Below are 17,571 nucleotides of genomic sequence, written 5' to 3'. Positions count from 1 at the left end.
TGGGGGTGATGAGGTTTGGCAGGTAGGTACCAATATGCTCCCGGACAGATCTGGATGTGGAGAGGTGGTTGAGGATCCCTGGCTTTGGCTGGCACCAGTGAATGCTGTTTTACTTTGAGGTTTTTCTTTATGCCAAATTCCTTTGTGTTTAGGAGGGAGTTAGAGACAGCGTAGGGGTAAAATATTTCATTTGACAGATAAAAGAAAAATAGCCGTCAAAGAGTAGAGATAGTCTAACATTTTTATTCTTAAAAGCACTGAACATAAGATTATAGTTGATGGGATGTAGGCAATAAATGTTTTATAGTTTCCTATAAAGGTAGAATAACAGTGAAAACATAATTTAAATGATTGTTTAAACTGCAGATCAGTAACATACTCTGCGAATATCAACCAGCTCTTTGAAAAGAATGTGATTTATCTTAATAATCTTTTCATTCAAGCTGAATTTAATGTTCTGTGGCAAGAGACAGTTAAATGTAACAGGAAAACTTGACATAGCTCACATCAATTTCCAGGTATCTGCATTGGTTTTGGAATATTTTCTGCAAATTTGAACTAAGTAGTTGGTCAATTTACAGGCCTCTTTTCAAACATGGCTGCATTAGCCATTTAACGTCTTTAAGAGAAAAAAATTAATCTGAAACTTACATTAAGTTTTTAGATACAACTGTTTTAATGTGCTGCAATATATGATGACAGTCTGCCTCCTTCAGGGTGAATTGCCAGAAAAGTTCATTTAACCAGTGGCCAAAATGTAGGTGTCATATCATAAATATGTATTTAGCACATAAATGAAGCGTGTGCCCTTGTGTGACAAAACACTGCTGCTACCTATTCACATGACTCAGTAGGCATCCATCAAAGAAGAGGGAACAGCCACATGGTGGGTGCACATGTAGCCCCCCCAAAAGGCTCAAAGTCTGTTTGACTCACCCTAGCCAATGTTTTGCAGCGAGGAGGTGCCGGTTCATTTGGGATCTCAGTAGGAAAGCCGTGGGTTCTCAAGGCTTGTTGACTGGTTTATTGCATAAGGAATAGTAGCACTGGTAAAGGTGACAGCAGTTGGATGTCCCTTCTGATGCTGAGGCCCCCTGGCTGTCACAGTGTGAGACAACCCCTTCACAGCGATCAGCATGTTGCACAGATCCTGCCTGTGGGGAGGTTCATGTTTGTGGTCTTTGGAGCCTTGATAAGATTTTTTTTTTTCTTAGAAGTAAACAACTGTTCTTCATTTCTGCAGTCAAGTTCAGGAATGTTGCACGTAGATTAGCTGGCTAATCTCAAAACAGAGAATGTGGGTGGTGTAATCTTCATATACTGTGTCAGAGCCTGGTACAGGCTTCTCTGTTGGTCAGGGAGCCAAGTTCATCCAGCAGTCCCTGAGGTTCTGTGAAGGCATTGCATTTTTGCACACAGGAATGAGTTAAAGGCGGCTCTGGTGCGTGCTTAGGTTTAGAATGTTGCTCATGTTGACATACAGGTCTCTGCAGGCCAGGCCTGGGTTAAACTCTGCCCAGATTCTGCTTGAAATCATGGTCTCCTCCTTGAGTGTCTTCTACAGTGACCTGCTAGAGATGTCTTTAATACACTGTGCTAACTTTAGTGGGGGTTTTTTGTGTGCTTCCACACTGGAAATCTTGCTTCCTTCCAAGTTTAAATCTGTGCTATGCTTCAGATTACAGAGCCTTAATATTTTGACCTCTTTAGAGTTTTTAATTGGTATGAGTTTAATTTGCTGTGATTTGGTGGCATTCTGATGCCAGACAAGGTTTTGTTGCAAAACCAGTTGTCTATAGGGACTCCAGAGCTGTGGTTTTATGCTAAATCAGATTTGGTGTAACTCTAGGTTGCTGCTGCCTCCTGCACTCAGCCAGTTGTCCTGGCAGTGTTGTTTCTGTGTCCTCACAGCTTTAGTCAAGGGTTTTTTTGCATTCAGATCAGATGCTGAACAGCTCACACTGGAACTGTGAGTTTCAGGGACAGCATGAGAAAGACACAGTAAAAAGTGGTTGAGCAGTCATGTGGGGTATGGAAAAATAGCCTTTGCAACCTCTGGACTTTACATTTGGTTAGAGTGGGGTGTAGTGACCACATTAATGATATTTAAGGCAATGTATTATGCTACATGCTTAACCTTAGATCTTAAACTTGGTAACTTCTCTTCATCTGTACTGTAGTGCTTGATACCATAAACAATTTCTATTTTTTATTGGTTACTGATCTTTTTTACACTACTTCATTAATACTGCTGCAGTATATTATAATGTAATTATAATATAATTAATGGTCCATAAGACCACTACTCAAAACTAGTAATTACACAACTTCTTAACAAATGTAATTTAGTGTATTGTTTCTTGTCTTAATGCCAGTCAGGTGATGGCCATCTGTTAATGCCAGACTGCACTTTAAGCTTCTTACTTAAGCTAGCTCTTAGGCTTATTGTTTAACTAGCAGAACTTACAAGAGAAACTAAAACCAAAACCAAATCTATTAATGTGTGGAGTAGTCCTTTTAATAAGGTCATTATTTTAAAGATCTCCAAACAAAGTGCATTTATTAAGGTGTATCTACTGCTTGTCTGACACTTGATGGCCTTTGCCCCCTGCCCCAAAAGAGTAATTAACACTCCAACGAGAGCATCATATTGAAAATACTTAGAAACATTCTTTCTTTCTCAAGCTATATCTTAGATTAGCTTCTCTTTCATGAAGTTATTGCTCTCAAGATGAGAAATCACTAGCTTAGACAGGCAGTCCTAGCTGATGCAATTTTAAGGACAGTCTATCTCAAATTTTTAGTTGGTTTACATAATTCTCCTTGGCTGAAAACTGACAGTGTAGGAGTTGCAGGGCCTGACAAACCATGGATGCCTGGCAGCAACAACACTTGCTGGAGAGGTAGAGAGGGCAGCTGGAGCAGATAAACAGCTTTAGCTGTCATACTGTTGGGAGGCTGGTGTTACAAATCTCTCAATCCTGGCAGGTGTTTTAGGATGATTTGTTCATGCCCAGATGTGAGATCAGAATGAGGGGAGTTTCTACCATCAAGCATCAGACTCTTAGAACACAAATAAAAGATCAGATTTAAAGGTGTTTTAATTAGTTACTACATGGTGAAGAAAGCATGCTACACTTGTAAATCATCACAAGAGTCTGTATTTAGGTGTTGCTTAGGATTGCTCAGTGTGTCATTGATATATAGCTCTTGTTTAACAGAGTGTCAGGCTATTGCAGACTAATGTGTTAGTGACTAACCTGTCAGTGTCTTGGAAAAGGCATATCCTACAAAGCCATCAGAACATTTGGAGATGGGTATAAAAAAACTGAGAACAGAGGTAGAATAGCAACTTCAAAACAGAGCTTCCTTTTGTGGTCTTTCTAGGAATATAAATTATTTATTCCTAAAGAATGCAGGAAGATGTATCCATTTTGTTATTTGTCATTAAACCAGTTCAGTATCTGTTCTTCTGGTTCATTTTTTCCAATATGTCCCTGTTCTGCTATTCTGTGTTGTGTGACATAACTTAATATAAGCTGCACCTTGATGTAAGATAGGCTATTTGTAGAATAATTAGTCATAAGGATCTAATTTCTGTTTTATGTATTTGAAATTGATGCCAAAAACCTCAGAAGAACTGCTCAGAGACTTTGCACCTTTAAGCAGCAAGGCATTTGGTTTATTGCAATGTTGGGAGCAAGGCAGTTCGCACTGCACAAACTGGCTTGACCCAAAAGTGCAAAAGAAACCACTTTATACATTTTAGATACACAGTTACACCTTCTAGCACGCATATTACTAGCTAGGCGGAGTCCAGGCCGAGTCTAGGCAGAGCTTTCAGGAATCTTCTTTTGGTTCAAATTTTGGGTGGTCTTCTCATGCTTCAGTCTCCTGGTCGTATATGTGATAAGTATGAGGCTATAAATTTAGGTTGCAAGGAACAAAGATTTATTAATGCCACAAACAAGCAAAAACAGCTAGCCGGGCGACCGGAGGAAACTCCTGTTCCTACCGTGGTCCGCAAAGGGGAACAGAAACAGCACTTATTATACCCTTCTTTGCCACCTCCCCCCCCCAGTGTCATGTCATCAGTTCATTGGTGGTGATTTCGCGGGCTGAATCCTGTTTGGTTCCTCCTTGGCGGGCTGACTCCAGGTTGGTTCCTCCTTTCGCGGGCTATGTCCGTTGCTAAGGAGCATCCACCAATAGTTTTAAAGTCATTAGTCTCTACTAGGCCGTGATGCTGGAAGTTTCCATCGGGATGACGGTTGGTCAGCCTGATTCCTCGTGGTTGACCCCCTCTTGTTTGTCTCCATATTGCTCTCTATTAATATGCTCAGAACAAACACTTTCAAAACAGCAAGAGATAATATGCCAAATCATCATTGCGTTGTGGTCTGTTAGTTCGCAGCTTACTAATCTTGTCGTTAGGCATTGCATAACACTTAAACTTGTGATTACAACAAAGCACTTAATATAATTTAATAACTCTATTAACTCTTCCCATTCTGAACAGCAAATTTACTCTATGATCACTTATAACAGTATACAAGAGTCTTCATCAGCTGAACTTTTCAACTTTCATTGTTAGGTGACCTAGATTCTTCAAGCTTGCAAAATTCTGACTCTCAGCCTCCTATGTCTAAACATCTGGTTTAAACCTGATTTATTACCTGGTGGTCTATTATATACTGCTCCTTATCATTCTTTCTATGATGAGACTTTGGTCCGGTAAGCAGGACAGAACAAGACATTAAGCAGTGTTCCTACAATGTTCTAGCAAAACAGGCAGAACAAACATTAGGCAATACCTTCTTCTGGCTCAGTAGGGCAAGGTGTTTTACCAACTAAGCCATCATTAACTCCTTTTGTGCTTTTCTCTGCCGTCAAAATATAAATATTTGTCCTGTCATAAGGCTTTAAGGTTAAAGATCCCATGCCTTTTTCTCTTCTGTACCTCTAGACACGTTTGGAACAAATGGATGTGTTATTTAACATTTGATAGACAACTCTGAGCTATAAACATCCTGTGTAACAAGTCTGATAATGCGGAGCAGGGGAAAAAGCTTTGCAAGAAGGAATGGTCTTTTATCAGGCCATTGCAGGAGTAAAACACCAGTCAGTTTTCCCTGCCCCTGAAAAACAGGAATCATGACTTCTTTCATTAAGTTAGACTAGGTCAAAGTTTGTCTGCTAGGTGATTGCATTACAGGCTTTACTTACCAGTCTTAGTTATTGCTGTGTGTATCCAGATCCCATTAAGTCTAGGTGCCAAGTACAGTAGAGAGAAATACTGTGCAGTTTCAATCACTGGTCTGAGTTTACTTGTAGGAGGAGTCAGTGGAAAAATGTCAATTCTACAAAAGCAAAATGTATTGTAGGACGGTAATATTTTCTTTCAACACTTTGGATAGGATTTAAAAAGAAAAGTTGGCCTAGGGAATGTAATTCAGGTAGCTAGGATCAATAGATAATAGAACCCCCAAATCAAAGCATTCCATCATTTCTGTGGACTCACAGTATGAGGGGGCAGTGAAGAGTTACTCTTCCTCTCCCATTTCAGCTCCCTCCATTTCAATTTTGCTGTATGGTAATGCTTTTTAAACTTTTGGCATTTCCTAGGCAACAAACATTACCTTTTTGGTTATCTCTGGATGTTGATTAGCTTCATTCTAGTTTATGTTCCTCATTTGCCCAGGGACTTTGGAGTGGTGATTGCTCTGAAGGTCGGTATGCTCAGGGTGCTTAGAAGCTATTCCTAAACTCTTCCCAGACTTGCCTCTGGTGTTTTAGTAAGCCTGTGATTGTAATTTAAAGTTGCAGAGGTTGGAACATTAATATTTTACGTATTCTATGATACATTAAAGTGCTTTAGGAATCCTAAAAAGATAGGGTTGCATGATTAATGCCCCTCTCTGATACTCAATATTGCAAAAGTGAATATTCTTCTGTATATTTGACCCTGAAAAGCACGATTTCAGGTGTTCCAGCTGGGCACTATTCCACATATAACTGGATAATAGTGGTCTTTATTTTATTTTGCTTAAATGAAGTTTTTAATGTTTTTTCCCAAAAAGCTTTGTGCCATCTAGAGTCTCATAACATATTCAGAGCGAAATGATCCCTTTTTCTTGCATTCACACAGATAAAATTGTAGGATTTCAAATCCTGTCTTAAAGCATCGCCCAGCATTCTGTGATTCTAGTAGGCCTATTAATATTTATTTCTGCTTAGTCCTTCCTTTTTTGGATGAATACTTAAGCCCTATGTGTCTTCAAGATTTGTTTTGTAATTTCTCCTGCATCAATATCTCATTATGGAAACTTTGTGTAAGTCATGTTTCAGTATCTGGCCAAGGGAACAGATTGCTCCGAACAGGGAAGCAATTGTGACCCTAATACAAAAGTTGCCTAGAGGGCAGGGTGTTTATGATGTGTAGCAAATGCAGTATGTGTTGGCATCATTGCTAGTTCAAAATCTCTATCGTGGTGTGTGTGATAATCAGGTTGTTTCCCTCATGTTGATAAATCATTCTGATGAATAAATACGTGGGGAGGCCTAAAATACTGCTATTAAAAGAAAAGGAATTGGCTATACTGATTTAAACTAATCGGTGTTTCTGATTGTGAGAGGATTTCAATAAGCTGTGTGAGGACCTTCCTCCTAATCCTAGGGCAGCTTAATTTCTTGAAGAACCATTGCTGGTGATGCTTTTTGTAATACCTTGTAAGGTTCACTGTCCCCTATATATTAAATTTTCTGTGTGTCCACTTGTTACTTTATTTAACTAATCTACTTTCTAGGACTATGAGCCTGTTGATCTCAGATTTCCTGTACCCTACTGTCACAGAAAATTTTCTGCCTCAAGAGACCATCCTGTGATCAGATCTAGTTTTAAGCAGAAAGATAAAAGGGTTGAGCACAGGTTTACACAGCACAATTCATATTAAAAGGGTACTACAAACCAGACAGTGCACAAAATACTACACTGAAGATATCTCATCGTTTTTATCTGAGGTGAAAGAGAGGTGTCCCTTCCCTGGATCTAGCTGTCCCAACTAAAGATTTTAGTGCTTACTTAATGGAGTTTAGCTGCTGAAAAGGCTTTTCTTAAAGCTGGTGAATCTACTACCAGCAAACTCATTTGGTAAGTGGGGCTGGTGACTGCAATGAAGGAGGCTAATCTTTACCTGCAGGTGCTTGGGGAACACTTTCACAGAAGGATCAGCTGATTGACCCTGAAGGGCAACAGCTGAATTGGTGGTAGCATGGAACAGCTGGAACTGATAAGGTCTGAAGGTATTTATTTAGTGCAACGTTAGGGAACTGGTTGGCTTGCACCGGACAAACTAGCTCTGAAGTTCTCAGTGAAAAGCCAGGTAATTTATACAGTTTTCATGAGAGGTTACAACATCTTTACATACGTATTCATTTGATTTTGACATCTAATTATCATATTCATAATGGACAGGACTTTTGGGTGGTCGTTTCTGGTTTCTGTTCTTTAGCCTCACTTTGGGGGTCGCTCGCTCTTCTTCCTCTCTTGAACTTTTCAACTTTTTCTGTTCATAGACCTAGTTTTCTGGGGCTTGCAAAACCTCTTGACTCATGGCCTTCTTATCTCCTTCAGATGTCCACCTTAGCTTTATTTATGACTGCTAAGTTACTTAAAGTACATTCCTACTATCTCTTACTTCAGCAGAGCAGAACAAGCTCTCTCTTCAACATAAGCAGAACCCCTACTAGAGCATGGTACCAACTCTATCCTAGTTAATTCTTTAAAACCTTGCTCTGTTTCAGCACCACAGCTGGATGCAGAAAATGACATTTCATGGCTTACTTTTTCTAATTCTAATATGAGTGCCTCTTTTTGACTGTACTGTAACTTTCTTTTATTTCAGATGCCTTCAGTGTTTGACAAAGAACCTTTCCAGATATGCTGCAGATATTAAGTCACTGCCACCCAACATAAAGGATAAACTGATTAAATTAATGAGTAGGCAAGGGCAAATAACTGATTCAAATATCAGTGAGGTAAGAACCTATTCAAAACTATACTGTCTGTGATAGTTCATAGACAAGGATGAGCTGGACTAAAACTGTTTACATGAGATAAATTGAAAGCCTTCTTGCTCTGTCCATGTCCTTACAGTTTTATTTTTTAAACTTCATGATGTTAATAGTCCTGTGTTAGTAGTAATAAGATTATGTTTTAGTAAAAAGTAAATAAAAAATGTTCTCCCTTCAGTGATAATTGACTTTTGTGTCATCAGGTGACATATAGTATCCCTTCTTAGTATGGGAAAATAATCTGTATTTCACACCAGTCTCTGTTCCTGAATGCAGTATGTTTCAAGAAGCTTATGCATAATTTAGTAATGAAAGGATTTCAGGAACTTGTTAGAATTCTGTTAGGTTCTATTGACGTTAAGCACACAATCCCCATATAATTTATATAAATTTTGATTCTTTGAAATATGATGATGCTAAGGCTAGTTCAAATTCTCTCATCTTTTCTGCTTACTGATGTGTGCCAGTGTTTCAAAATGAAACCAGTTAATGACTTTCCTTCAGCTGTAAATTCAGGGGCACATCTGTTTCCTATCTATCTACTGTTATCTTACTCAGCCTCAAAGGGAGGTGTGAAAATTGAGGAAAGCTAAAGGTTGGCTTTGGTGAAGTAGAGAATGAATGACTCCCTGTTCATTCCTGCTTTGACTTGTAACTCAGAAGAGACAATTATTATCAATTTCTCAGAGCCAGGATAGTGAAGCCAAGACTGGAGGCAGAAGCAGAAGTACTGTGGAAAACGTACAAACAAAAAATTTTATCTTTATAATGTTCCATTTTTTTGATACTCTGCCCTTTGCTTCTCATTTAGACTTCCCTGCATCTAATAGTTCTTTTTCCTCATAAAAATTCTCATGTGGCTTCAAAATCAGCAGTTTGGTGTTTTTTGTTGTATCTTAGAGAATTCAGAACTGTGAAAGAAAGCCAACAGTCAAGGAAAGCATCTTGAAAAAATTTTGATGATCACTTTGGCTTTAAGCTGTATTTGTCTGCTTTAGTTCCTCAGATATGAATTCAGAAATATGAGTGAAATAAGGACTGAATGTTATCTTGTGAAAACTGCTCACAAGTATCTTGTGGAGCATGTTGGCAGTTTTATGCCATAAAGAGACACATAAAGGCTTATAGCATTTGGGGAGGAAAAGCTGTCAGAGCTGTCTGAGGTCTGCCATTCATTTTGCTGAAAGGTTGCAGTTGGAATCTGCTAGAAGTTTTTGTTTATTTGACCTTGTTAGTAAATATATTAGCATCTTATATTTGTGAAACAGAAGACCAGTATTCCTTGTAATATATTTATGGTACTGTGTTATAGTGAACCTGAGGAAGGAATAGGCCTTTAACAAGCCTGTCAGCTATGCTTGTGTATGGAAATTTATGCTTTTGTCCTTGGGAGTTAAGGAAGGGAATAACAAGCTGAAGGGAGTATATGGCTATCATTACTAAAATCTGAGGCCTTCCATTGCTTTGGGTCTAACTTTTCATTAATGTCCTCTTGGGGAAGATGTCACAAAAACTCCGTCCTATGGTCTTGTGAGAGTAAAAGAGCCTATTTAATGAGGATTTGGTACCTCCTCATGGTATGATAATGAGATTGGTTGTTTATGAGCAAAAGAGTGTGTCTGCAGGTGAGAAAAATACTCTGGGATATCTTTCAAATATCACTGTTATCTGTTCCAGAGGTTTAAGTTCTGATGATAATCAGTGTTTTCTTGCACCGCAGATTTCTGCCACCAAAGTTGTGCTAGTAAATATGAGGGTATTGTCCCTGGTAAACATATGTGTGCTGGTAGAAGCACTACTGCTAGCAATTGTACCATCAAGATATTATTTCCACTGTTTAAGTATCAATATTAATGTGTTCCTGCTCTGTATGTCACAGAAGCTGACCATTCATGCTGTAGGACATGAACTATTGCAGCAAATAGACCATATTTTCCCCAGAGCTTTCAGTTCCTAGGACTGGTAACCCCATCCTCTAGTGAAAAGTTCTGTGTGGTGTCTTATATTACAAGTTTTTTAGATTAAAATGCGCATGTTTGATGGCACAGCAGAGTGTGACTGCAATGATAGGTTTTCATTACAGGTACTGCACCCTGCTGTCGAGTCTCTAGACCTCCGAGACTGTGATATTTCAGATAATGCGTTACTGCAGCTTTACAACTGCAAGCAGCTGAAAAAAATCAACTTGAATTCTTGCAAGGAAAACAGATTTGGAATCACTTCAGAAGGTAGGTTATCTGTGCACAGATAACTGGGATCTTATTTCTGGTTTGTTTTTCTTGTTAGATTGGAGTGAATTGCAAAAAATATCCAGGGTAAATATTGCTTTAGAAAATCCCCAATGCCACAGCAACGCTAATTAGAAGTCTCTTCTTCGGTGTAAATTACAGGCCTAGAGCACTGATTATCTTATGAGAGAGCTATCAGGTTACTCTCATGCTAAGTTTCTGGTTTAACTATGCTATGTGGATCATATTTTCCACTTTATCTTAATTATTCCTTCCTCAAAACTTGTCCCAGAGCCTTTGGACTCAGCATGGTGGTCATGTTAAAAAAGGAATACCTCTTTCCATTGCTCTGTTTACTTTGGCAGGTGTCATAGCACTGGCCTTATCCTGCCCTTACCTGCAAGAAGCATCTTTTAAAAGGTGCTGTGATATAACTGACAGTGGAATTCTTGCTCTTGCACTCAACTGCCAATTCCTACAAATAGTGAACTTGGGCAGCTGTTCAGGCATCATGGATGCATCTCTGCAGGCACTAGGAGAAAACTGCAAGTTTCTTCACAGTGTGGACTTTTCATCTACTCAGGTAACTGTGGTGGCAATTGGCCAATTGACTGTTGTTTGTTTATTTTTTAGGATTGTCATGATAAAATTGAAAGGGGATCTTTTTAGCTCTATTCTTCACAAGATTTAGGACCACAGTTTACTTCCAATTTCCTCCTCTCAAGGAAAAGGAAAGGTATATTTTACATCTTGGTAACCAGAAAAATATATATTTTGGTATTACAGCACGTATTGTGAACCAAAGATAAAGTTTTGTTAGACTCTACTTGATATTGGAGGGTTGGGGCTTTTTTTTCGGTATCTTTATTTAGTGCATTCATTTTCAAGTTATAATGTCATCCAAAATACTTAATTTAAAGAAAGTGGAATCTTGGACCGATTATTGTCTGCTTTCAGTTAGGACAAACTGCCATGATTAATAATAATATAGGATGTCAAACAGTATAAGCCCCTAGTAAAAGTAAACACTCCATGATGAGTTCTAGTGCAAGAGTGACTGTGCTTTCTGAATGGCTTGTCAGTTATGTTATGGAGTCAACACTGAAAGAATGACATTTGAAATGTCAGAAATGGCAGGCAAGGGGATTTAAAAACAGTATTTAGCATGAGAAGAGGGAAATCAGCTGCAAAAGCAATATTGTAACATACAGTGAGATAATGAGCCAGGGAAAGGATTTTTTGCAGGAAGTGTAGTTCAGTTGAGGGTGATGGCAAATAATTATGTTGCCTGTGAGTCCAGTACTGAGCATTTGTAACGAAGTGTCAGATCTGGAAAACACATATTAGGTTCTTATTTAGATGGTCTTCTTCTTTCAATTTTTCTAGAAGTAGGGTATCAAAGGAATTTTAATATTTCATTTGGTAGTTTTAATCTTTATCATTTAACTCTTACTTCTTCAAACTTAATTACTTCTTTATTTCCTTACCTCTCTCTCCCTTTGTAGGAAATAGCTAAGTTTCCCTGTATATGTTTGAAATGAGATGAAAGCTGCTTGAGTAACTAATTGTTTCCACATTTTTTTACCTTTCTGCAGTGATTACCTTTTTTTTCCCAACCCAAGAAACTTCCTTCAATTCCTTTGAGAACGTCTGCAGTCCTGAAAACAGGAGAAAAATTGGTCTAGGTTAGAGCAGAAATGCTTTTAACCTTATAAAGGAAAAGGGCTGTGCTCTGACCATAATAGTGTACCCACTGTTAAATGAGACAGGGAAGCTGCAGAAGTAGCAGTTACACAGTTGGAAACATCCCTGTAGAAAGCCAGGCAGGATCACATGGCAGGAAAATGAAACAGTGTTTAAGAGAATGAAAAACAAACAAACAAACCAACCCTTGGATAATCTTCTCTACAAGCTTAGTTGGGAAGAAAATACTCTAATGTTAAGTGTATTCATTGGTTGCAGGGAGGGAATAAATTAATATAATTTTCCCACCCAAATAGCTGTGTTGGAAAAATTGAGCTTTAATCCATTGTGTTTTTTTCCAGGTAACAGATGATGGCGTTGTAGCACTAGTGAGTGGAACATGTTCGAAGAATTTAAAGGTAATTTACTTAACCTAGTAACAAGTGGATGAACAAAAACAAATACCTGCATTTTAAAATTATTGTTATCAGCATTACTTCTGAGGGATGGTTTTTACTGACAGACTTTTTTTGCCTTTGTTTATGTATACACTTGCTGTGATCTTGATTGTGAACTGTATATTTTCTGTATCTCTGTAGCAGTGCCCCAGACCAGTGTTTTTTGATAACCTCAGTCTTTTCAAAATGTTTCTTTCAGTTGACTATAACAAGCTTATTTTAACTGACAGCATTGGAGAGATCTATATAATAAATGCAAATGAATGCTTAACTTTTACTCTTGATTTCTTTGGAGTTATTTCTTGATTCTGTTGAACACAGAGGCAGAATTTGTAATGTGGAAAACTTCACCAGCTGAAGAAATCAATTAGCACCTCTGCATGGGTAAATGTAACAGTCTCTGCAGTTTTAATAAGGCAAAATTTAACAGTTTTGTGTGGGATGACAATTTAAAAAAAAAGTTGTGTTCTCTCAGCATAAACTTCTAAAACAGTTTCTTCTTTACTAGCAGTAAGAAAAAGAAATCTAGTAGAGAACATGAAATTATTTGCTGCAATCTCTTCTGTGTAATTCTTCTCCTTGTCTGTGTCACAGTCTTCATAACCTCTGTTTCATATCATCAAAGTGCAGATATAGTTAGTGGTGTAATGTCAGGTAGACAGTGAAAAAAGAATAGTCTTAAAATTCTCAAACTGTTACAAGCAGGTAGATTTATAAATACTTTTACTTCATTCATAGGCAGATTCCACATTTCACTTAATAAAACAAACTGAAAATTATACATATATCACTCTTGTGTATATTGCTTCTCTGAGTACAGATCTTGTTTTATGTGTCATCATTCTGTACAAAGTTGCATTTATTACAAAAGGTCTCATTCATTTCTCTGCTCTTTAAAGATCCTTAAGAGTTTTTTATTGGAAAGTCTTTTTCCAATTTATTTTTTTTATTTTTACCCCTGAATTCCCAAAGTACGTTTTACCAAGATTTGCATATTGATAGTTTCTTTTCTGCATTTCTTCTTTTATGTTATATTTAGTGATATATAAAGCAATTCAGAGGAGGAAAAAAGGTTGGTAATAATCTGTAAATTTATTGTGATTTTCTTTTTCTAGCGCAAACAAGAGGTAATAGTTATACAGCTCCAGAGAAAGGTTTTAGTCTAGTCTTGAAGAAGCTTTTAGACTTCTTTTAGGAACCATGTAGATAGATATTAGAAACTTCACCAGAGACTCATGAATCCTGCCTGTTTTGGAAAACACCAGAATTCAGTTTGGGTCCTGGACAACAAACTGCTAGGAGAGCGTGTGTCATAGGAAAAGTGATGGGACTCAAACACCATGGAATGTCATTGAAGAGTTTTCTCAGTTGTCTTGAATGATATGTGCATATTGGGAAAACTTTGATATAAGTTTTCAGTTTTGACTCTTCATAGAAAAGCTGTTTTGTTTTTCCTGAGGGTATTTTCCCAGTCCGTGTAAGACCACATACAGGGTCAGTGCACAGAGGAGTGTGAGTGGGGATCTCTCAAACTGCTTGGGCAAAGGAAAGGTCTGCCTCTAAAACTATGTGGGTGCTGTGACAGGCTTTTGTTGCTGCTATTTTCATACCAGGAGATCCACATGGAGCGCTGTGTGAACCTGACTGACGTCGCCGTGGAAGCCGTCCTTAATTGTTGTCCGAAGATACACATTTTTCTGTTCCATGGATGCCCACTGATAACAGGTAGGTCAAATCATGCAGGGAGTGAGAAGAGTAATTTCTTGCTGATAGTACCTTCTTGCTCTCTGGAAGAGCACACTATACGTTGTAAATAATCCCAAACAAATAATAACTTAGTAGATAAAATAATCATGCACTGAGATTTTTCAAAGCAGGATGAGAGTTTTGCTTTGAAATATGCAGCCTTCAGAGAGGGATTTTTTTGTTGTTGTTTTGAAAATTAGATTTATTTTTTTTTTTTAATGTCCCTTTTTCTGCCTTCAGCATGCTGATGAAGATCCAAAGACTTCAGAAAAATGTTAGCATCTCAAATCCCTACTCTATTCCAAAAGCATGGAATAGCACCCATTCAAGAAACAGTGGAATGGAGTAGGATAGCCCGTGGGTTTTTTAAGTCCTGTTGGCTGGTGATGCTTTATAGTTAGGTGATTGGAGAAAGAACCAAGTTGTTTTGGATTACTACAGGTGTCTCTGAAGTGTGATATTGTAAGAGCAAAATAAGCATAAATGCAGGTGTATAATTGAATTACTTTGCTGTGTTGTGTAGCTTATTTCTGAACACCACCTGTATATGTTCTGAATCAATAACAAGAAAGTCCTTCGTTCTTTTGCAGATCGTTCCCGAGATGTTTTAGAGGAGCTCATCATATCAAACAAAATCAAGCAAGTCACATGGACTGTTTACTGATTATTTATCCTGTACAAATGAGTGTCAAGTTTACAGATGGGAGAGCCCTTTCAGCAAGCAAGCACCTTGGAGAACCAGCTGGTGACTTTTGTACCACCAGATTGTGTCCCTCCTGGTTCCCACTGGAGGTCTCTGTTGCTATTCCAGTCCTTGCCTGTGAGTCTGGGCTTCCCCATTGTCTCTGCTTGGAGCCCTGTCTCTCTTTGCATCGCTGATGATACTTCATTAAGAGGAAAGTTAAACTGTAATTAACACTACACTGAGCCATAGCTCAGCCTCCTTGAAGTATGAGGCTTGGCTGCTCCTTGGCATCCTTTAGCAACTTAGCTACATGTACAGACCCACTTTAAGTAACTCTGAGTTTGTAGGCTGGGAAGGTACTTGCAACTAAAAGTACCAAGCCTAAACACATCATTGACACTCACACAGAAGTGTCTGTAAAGTTGGCAGTTAAATCTGACAAAAGTCATCAGACAGAACAGGTGAATGAATGGAGGTGGCATTAAGAGCAATACAAATGTATTTTTAGTAGTAACAAACAATCTCCTTTCACCATGTACTTCTGCTAGATCTGGAATGAAAAATGTAGGTACCTTTCTTCTGATGTTACTGATGCTGCAGATTTCTGGTTTTACTTACCATCAAATACTTGCTGGCTTTTTATGTATCCAAAGCTACAGTCTGTAAATGTGTGAACATAAACTTGCTTTGGAATTGTTATGGTGACTTTACAAATTTCAGAGTAGTAGCTATGACCAGTAAAAGAGTTTTGTATATGGGCAAATACTTAATTTGCTCTGGCTTTTGCCTATGTTTCTACATGAAAATCCTTTTAGGGAACAAAACATTGGTACTCATAAGCATAGCTGTGAGTGAAATAGGACCAAATTTTGTGTCTCAGTATATAAATCTCAGGATGGTAGAGTTCAGTAGAGTATGTGTTCTGCTGTATGCGGTTTATTATATATCCAGGGCCCCCCAGAAGCTGAAAATAACAATAAATGTATTGTTTAATTATAGTAATATTAAAGAAAAAAATTTTGAATTGTAGAATGAGTTTATTACATGATGGAGCAGTGGTCTCATCACAGTTACAAGTCGTGTTCATTGGCTTTCTTGAACCAGCATAATCTCTCATGAGAATTCTATGATTTCTGCATTAAACTTCTTAAAATGCTAGCAATTTTAGCATTGTACAGGGCATGGAGCACACTAGGTTGATACTCTGTATGTGGAAGTAGAAGGGTTTAGCTAGGGTGGTCTTAGATGAATCTGAGGACATTTGGAAACTTATGAGTTTAGGCAACTATGATGAATATGTTTACTTTAAAATTTAACACCTGTCATAGCCACACTTATTTTAAGTGTTGCAGAAATAAACCAGTCTTCTACTAATCTATTCAAAGTTCAAGTCAAATTGCATGGAAGATACATGTTGCAGCCAATATTAAAGGATATTATGATGTCTGACAAGGATCTCGTTCTTGTGATTATATGGTTCATGAAAGAGCAAATCTATTTAGAAAAGTTGTTCAAATGTAACTAAAAGCATAATTTTCCAACTCTAGTGCCTAAATCCCTTACTCTTGTTGCATGGAGTACCATGGCTCAGCCCAGTGATGAGAATGTTCCTGTGATCCCTGTAGGTTTGTGCTGGTATAGCTGCACCAGCACAAACCATTCTTGCAAACAGGAGTTGATTTTGCTACATTATCCACAAGCATCTGAAAGCTGTAACTGCAGCAGATCCTTGCACTGGATAGATTAATAACCTAATCTACCAAGTTTTATTCCTTTTTTTTGGCTAAGTTTATTTTTATACCCTGTGTGGTCCCTGGTATCAATCAGGGCCCATCATTCCTTTGAACTCTTGGACATCAGTTGGCAATAAATTTGTTTTGCACTATTTTTGATATTGATCCATCTAGCTGATTAGGCAGCAGCAATGAGAGGCTCAGTAATTGTGTCCAATGGGTAAAGCATTCCTCGTTTCAGGAAGGTTACCACAAAAAGACTAAGTGGAATTGAAAGTTAACTGAAGAAGGGAGGAGCCTTGGGAGGTTTCAAGTATAACTTCCTGCCCAAAGTAGGGCCAGCTCAAAGATCAGACCAGCTTAGTCCACGCTTTATCCAGCCATGTCTTGAAAAACTGAAGATACAGAGCCTTCACAACCCTTTGAGGCAACTTGTTCCACTGCTTGACTGTATTAATGCTGAAAATTTTTTTCCTTCTGTCCTGTTTGACCCTATTTTGTGTCAACACCCTTCCTCTCGCTGGTAGAGCCTGGCTGTCATCCTGATGGCCTCCTCATAGGTGTGGCCAGGCTGCTCAGACATTCCTTGAAGCCCTGTCTTTTCCAAGCTGAACAAGTCCAGTTCCCTCACTCTGTTGCTGGCATGTAACAATTCATGTTACATTACAAAGTGGTGGCCACCAGACTCCCAAGTGCAACATCCAGAAAGAAAGTTACAAATTAAGCTTATGTACAGCAGCGAGAGGTGGAAGACCACCAAGCTCTGTAATAGCACAGGACACTTAAAAAAATTGCCTGTGGGACAATACTACTGCTAACCTCACTGGCAAAGTTGTCCTTTCCCCCTTGCTAATGTAACCTTGGATTTGTCATGTTGAAGGCAAATGCAGCCTATAGTGTGTCCTTGAATGGGCTTGTAGATTTACCATGTTCCCCTACAGCCTCTTCTAAATGTGTAACTTGGT

General features: G+C 38.3%; 1 protein-coding gene across 4 annotated transcripts in view; it reads left to right on the top strand.

The window, feature by feature from the left end:
* AMN1 (antagonist of mitotic exit network 1 homolog) overlaps positions 1–16,322 on the top strand; it is a 21,536-nt gene extending 5,214 nt beyond the window's left edge. For 2 of the 4 annotated variants that reach the window (XM_018080394.3, XM_018080396.3), the window contains exons 2-7: positions 7,905–8,037; positions 10,157–10,301; positions 10,667–10,884; positions 12,347–12,403; positions 14,056–14,167; positions 14,779–16,322. In XM_018080394.3, the coding sequence (XP_017935883.1) occupies positions 7,996–8,037; positions 10,157–10,301; positions 10,667–10,884; positions 12,347–12,403; positions 14,056–14,167; positions 14,779–14,852 (648 nt within the window). In that variant the 5' untranslated portion in view covers positions 7,905–7,995 and the 3' untranslated portion in view covers positions 14,853–16,322. Of the gene's footprint in view, positions 1–4,139; positions 4,159–7,303; positions 7,383–7,904; positions 8,038–10,156; positions 10,302–10,666; positions 10,885–12,346; positions 12,404–14,055; positions 14,168–14,778 lie in introns of those variants that run through there. The other 2 variants (XM_018080397.3, XM_018080395.3) reach the window with 2 other exon arrangements.
* Positions 16,323–17,571: the final 1,249 nt, after the last annotated feature.

The sequence above is a fragment of the Manacus vitellinus genome, unplaced genomic scaffold (assembly GCF_001715985.3).
Source record: "Manacus vitellinus isolate BGI_N305 unplaced genomic scaffold, ASM171598v3 scaffold_5_pilon, whole genome shotgun sequence".
Taxonomy (NCBI): domain Eukaryota; kingdom Metazoa; phylum Chordata; class Aves; order Passeriformes; family Pipridae; genus Manacus; species Manacus vitellinus.
This window is presented reverse-complemented; position numbering and strand designations above follow the sequence as displayed.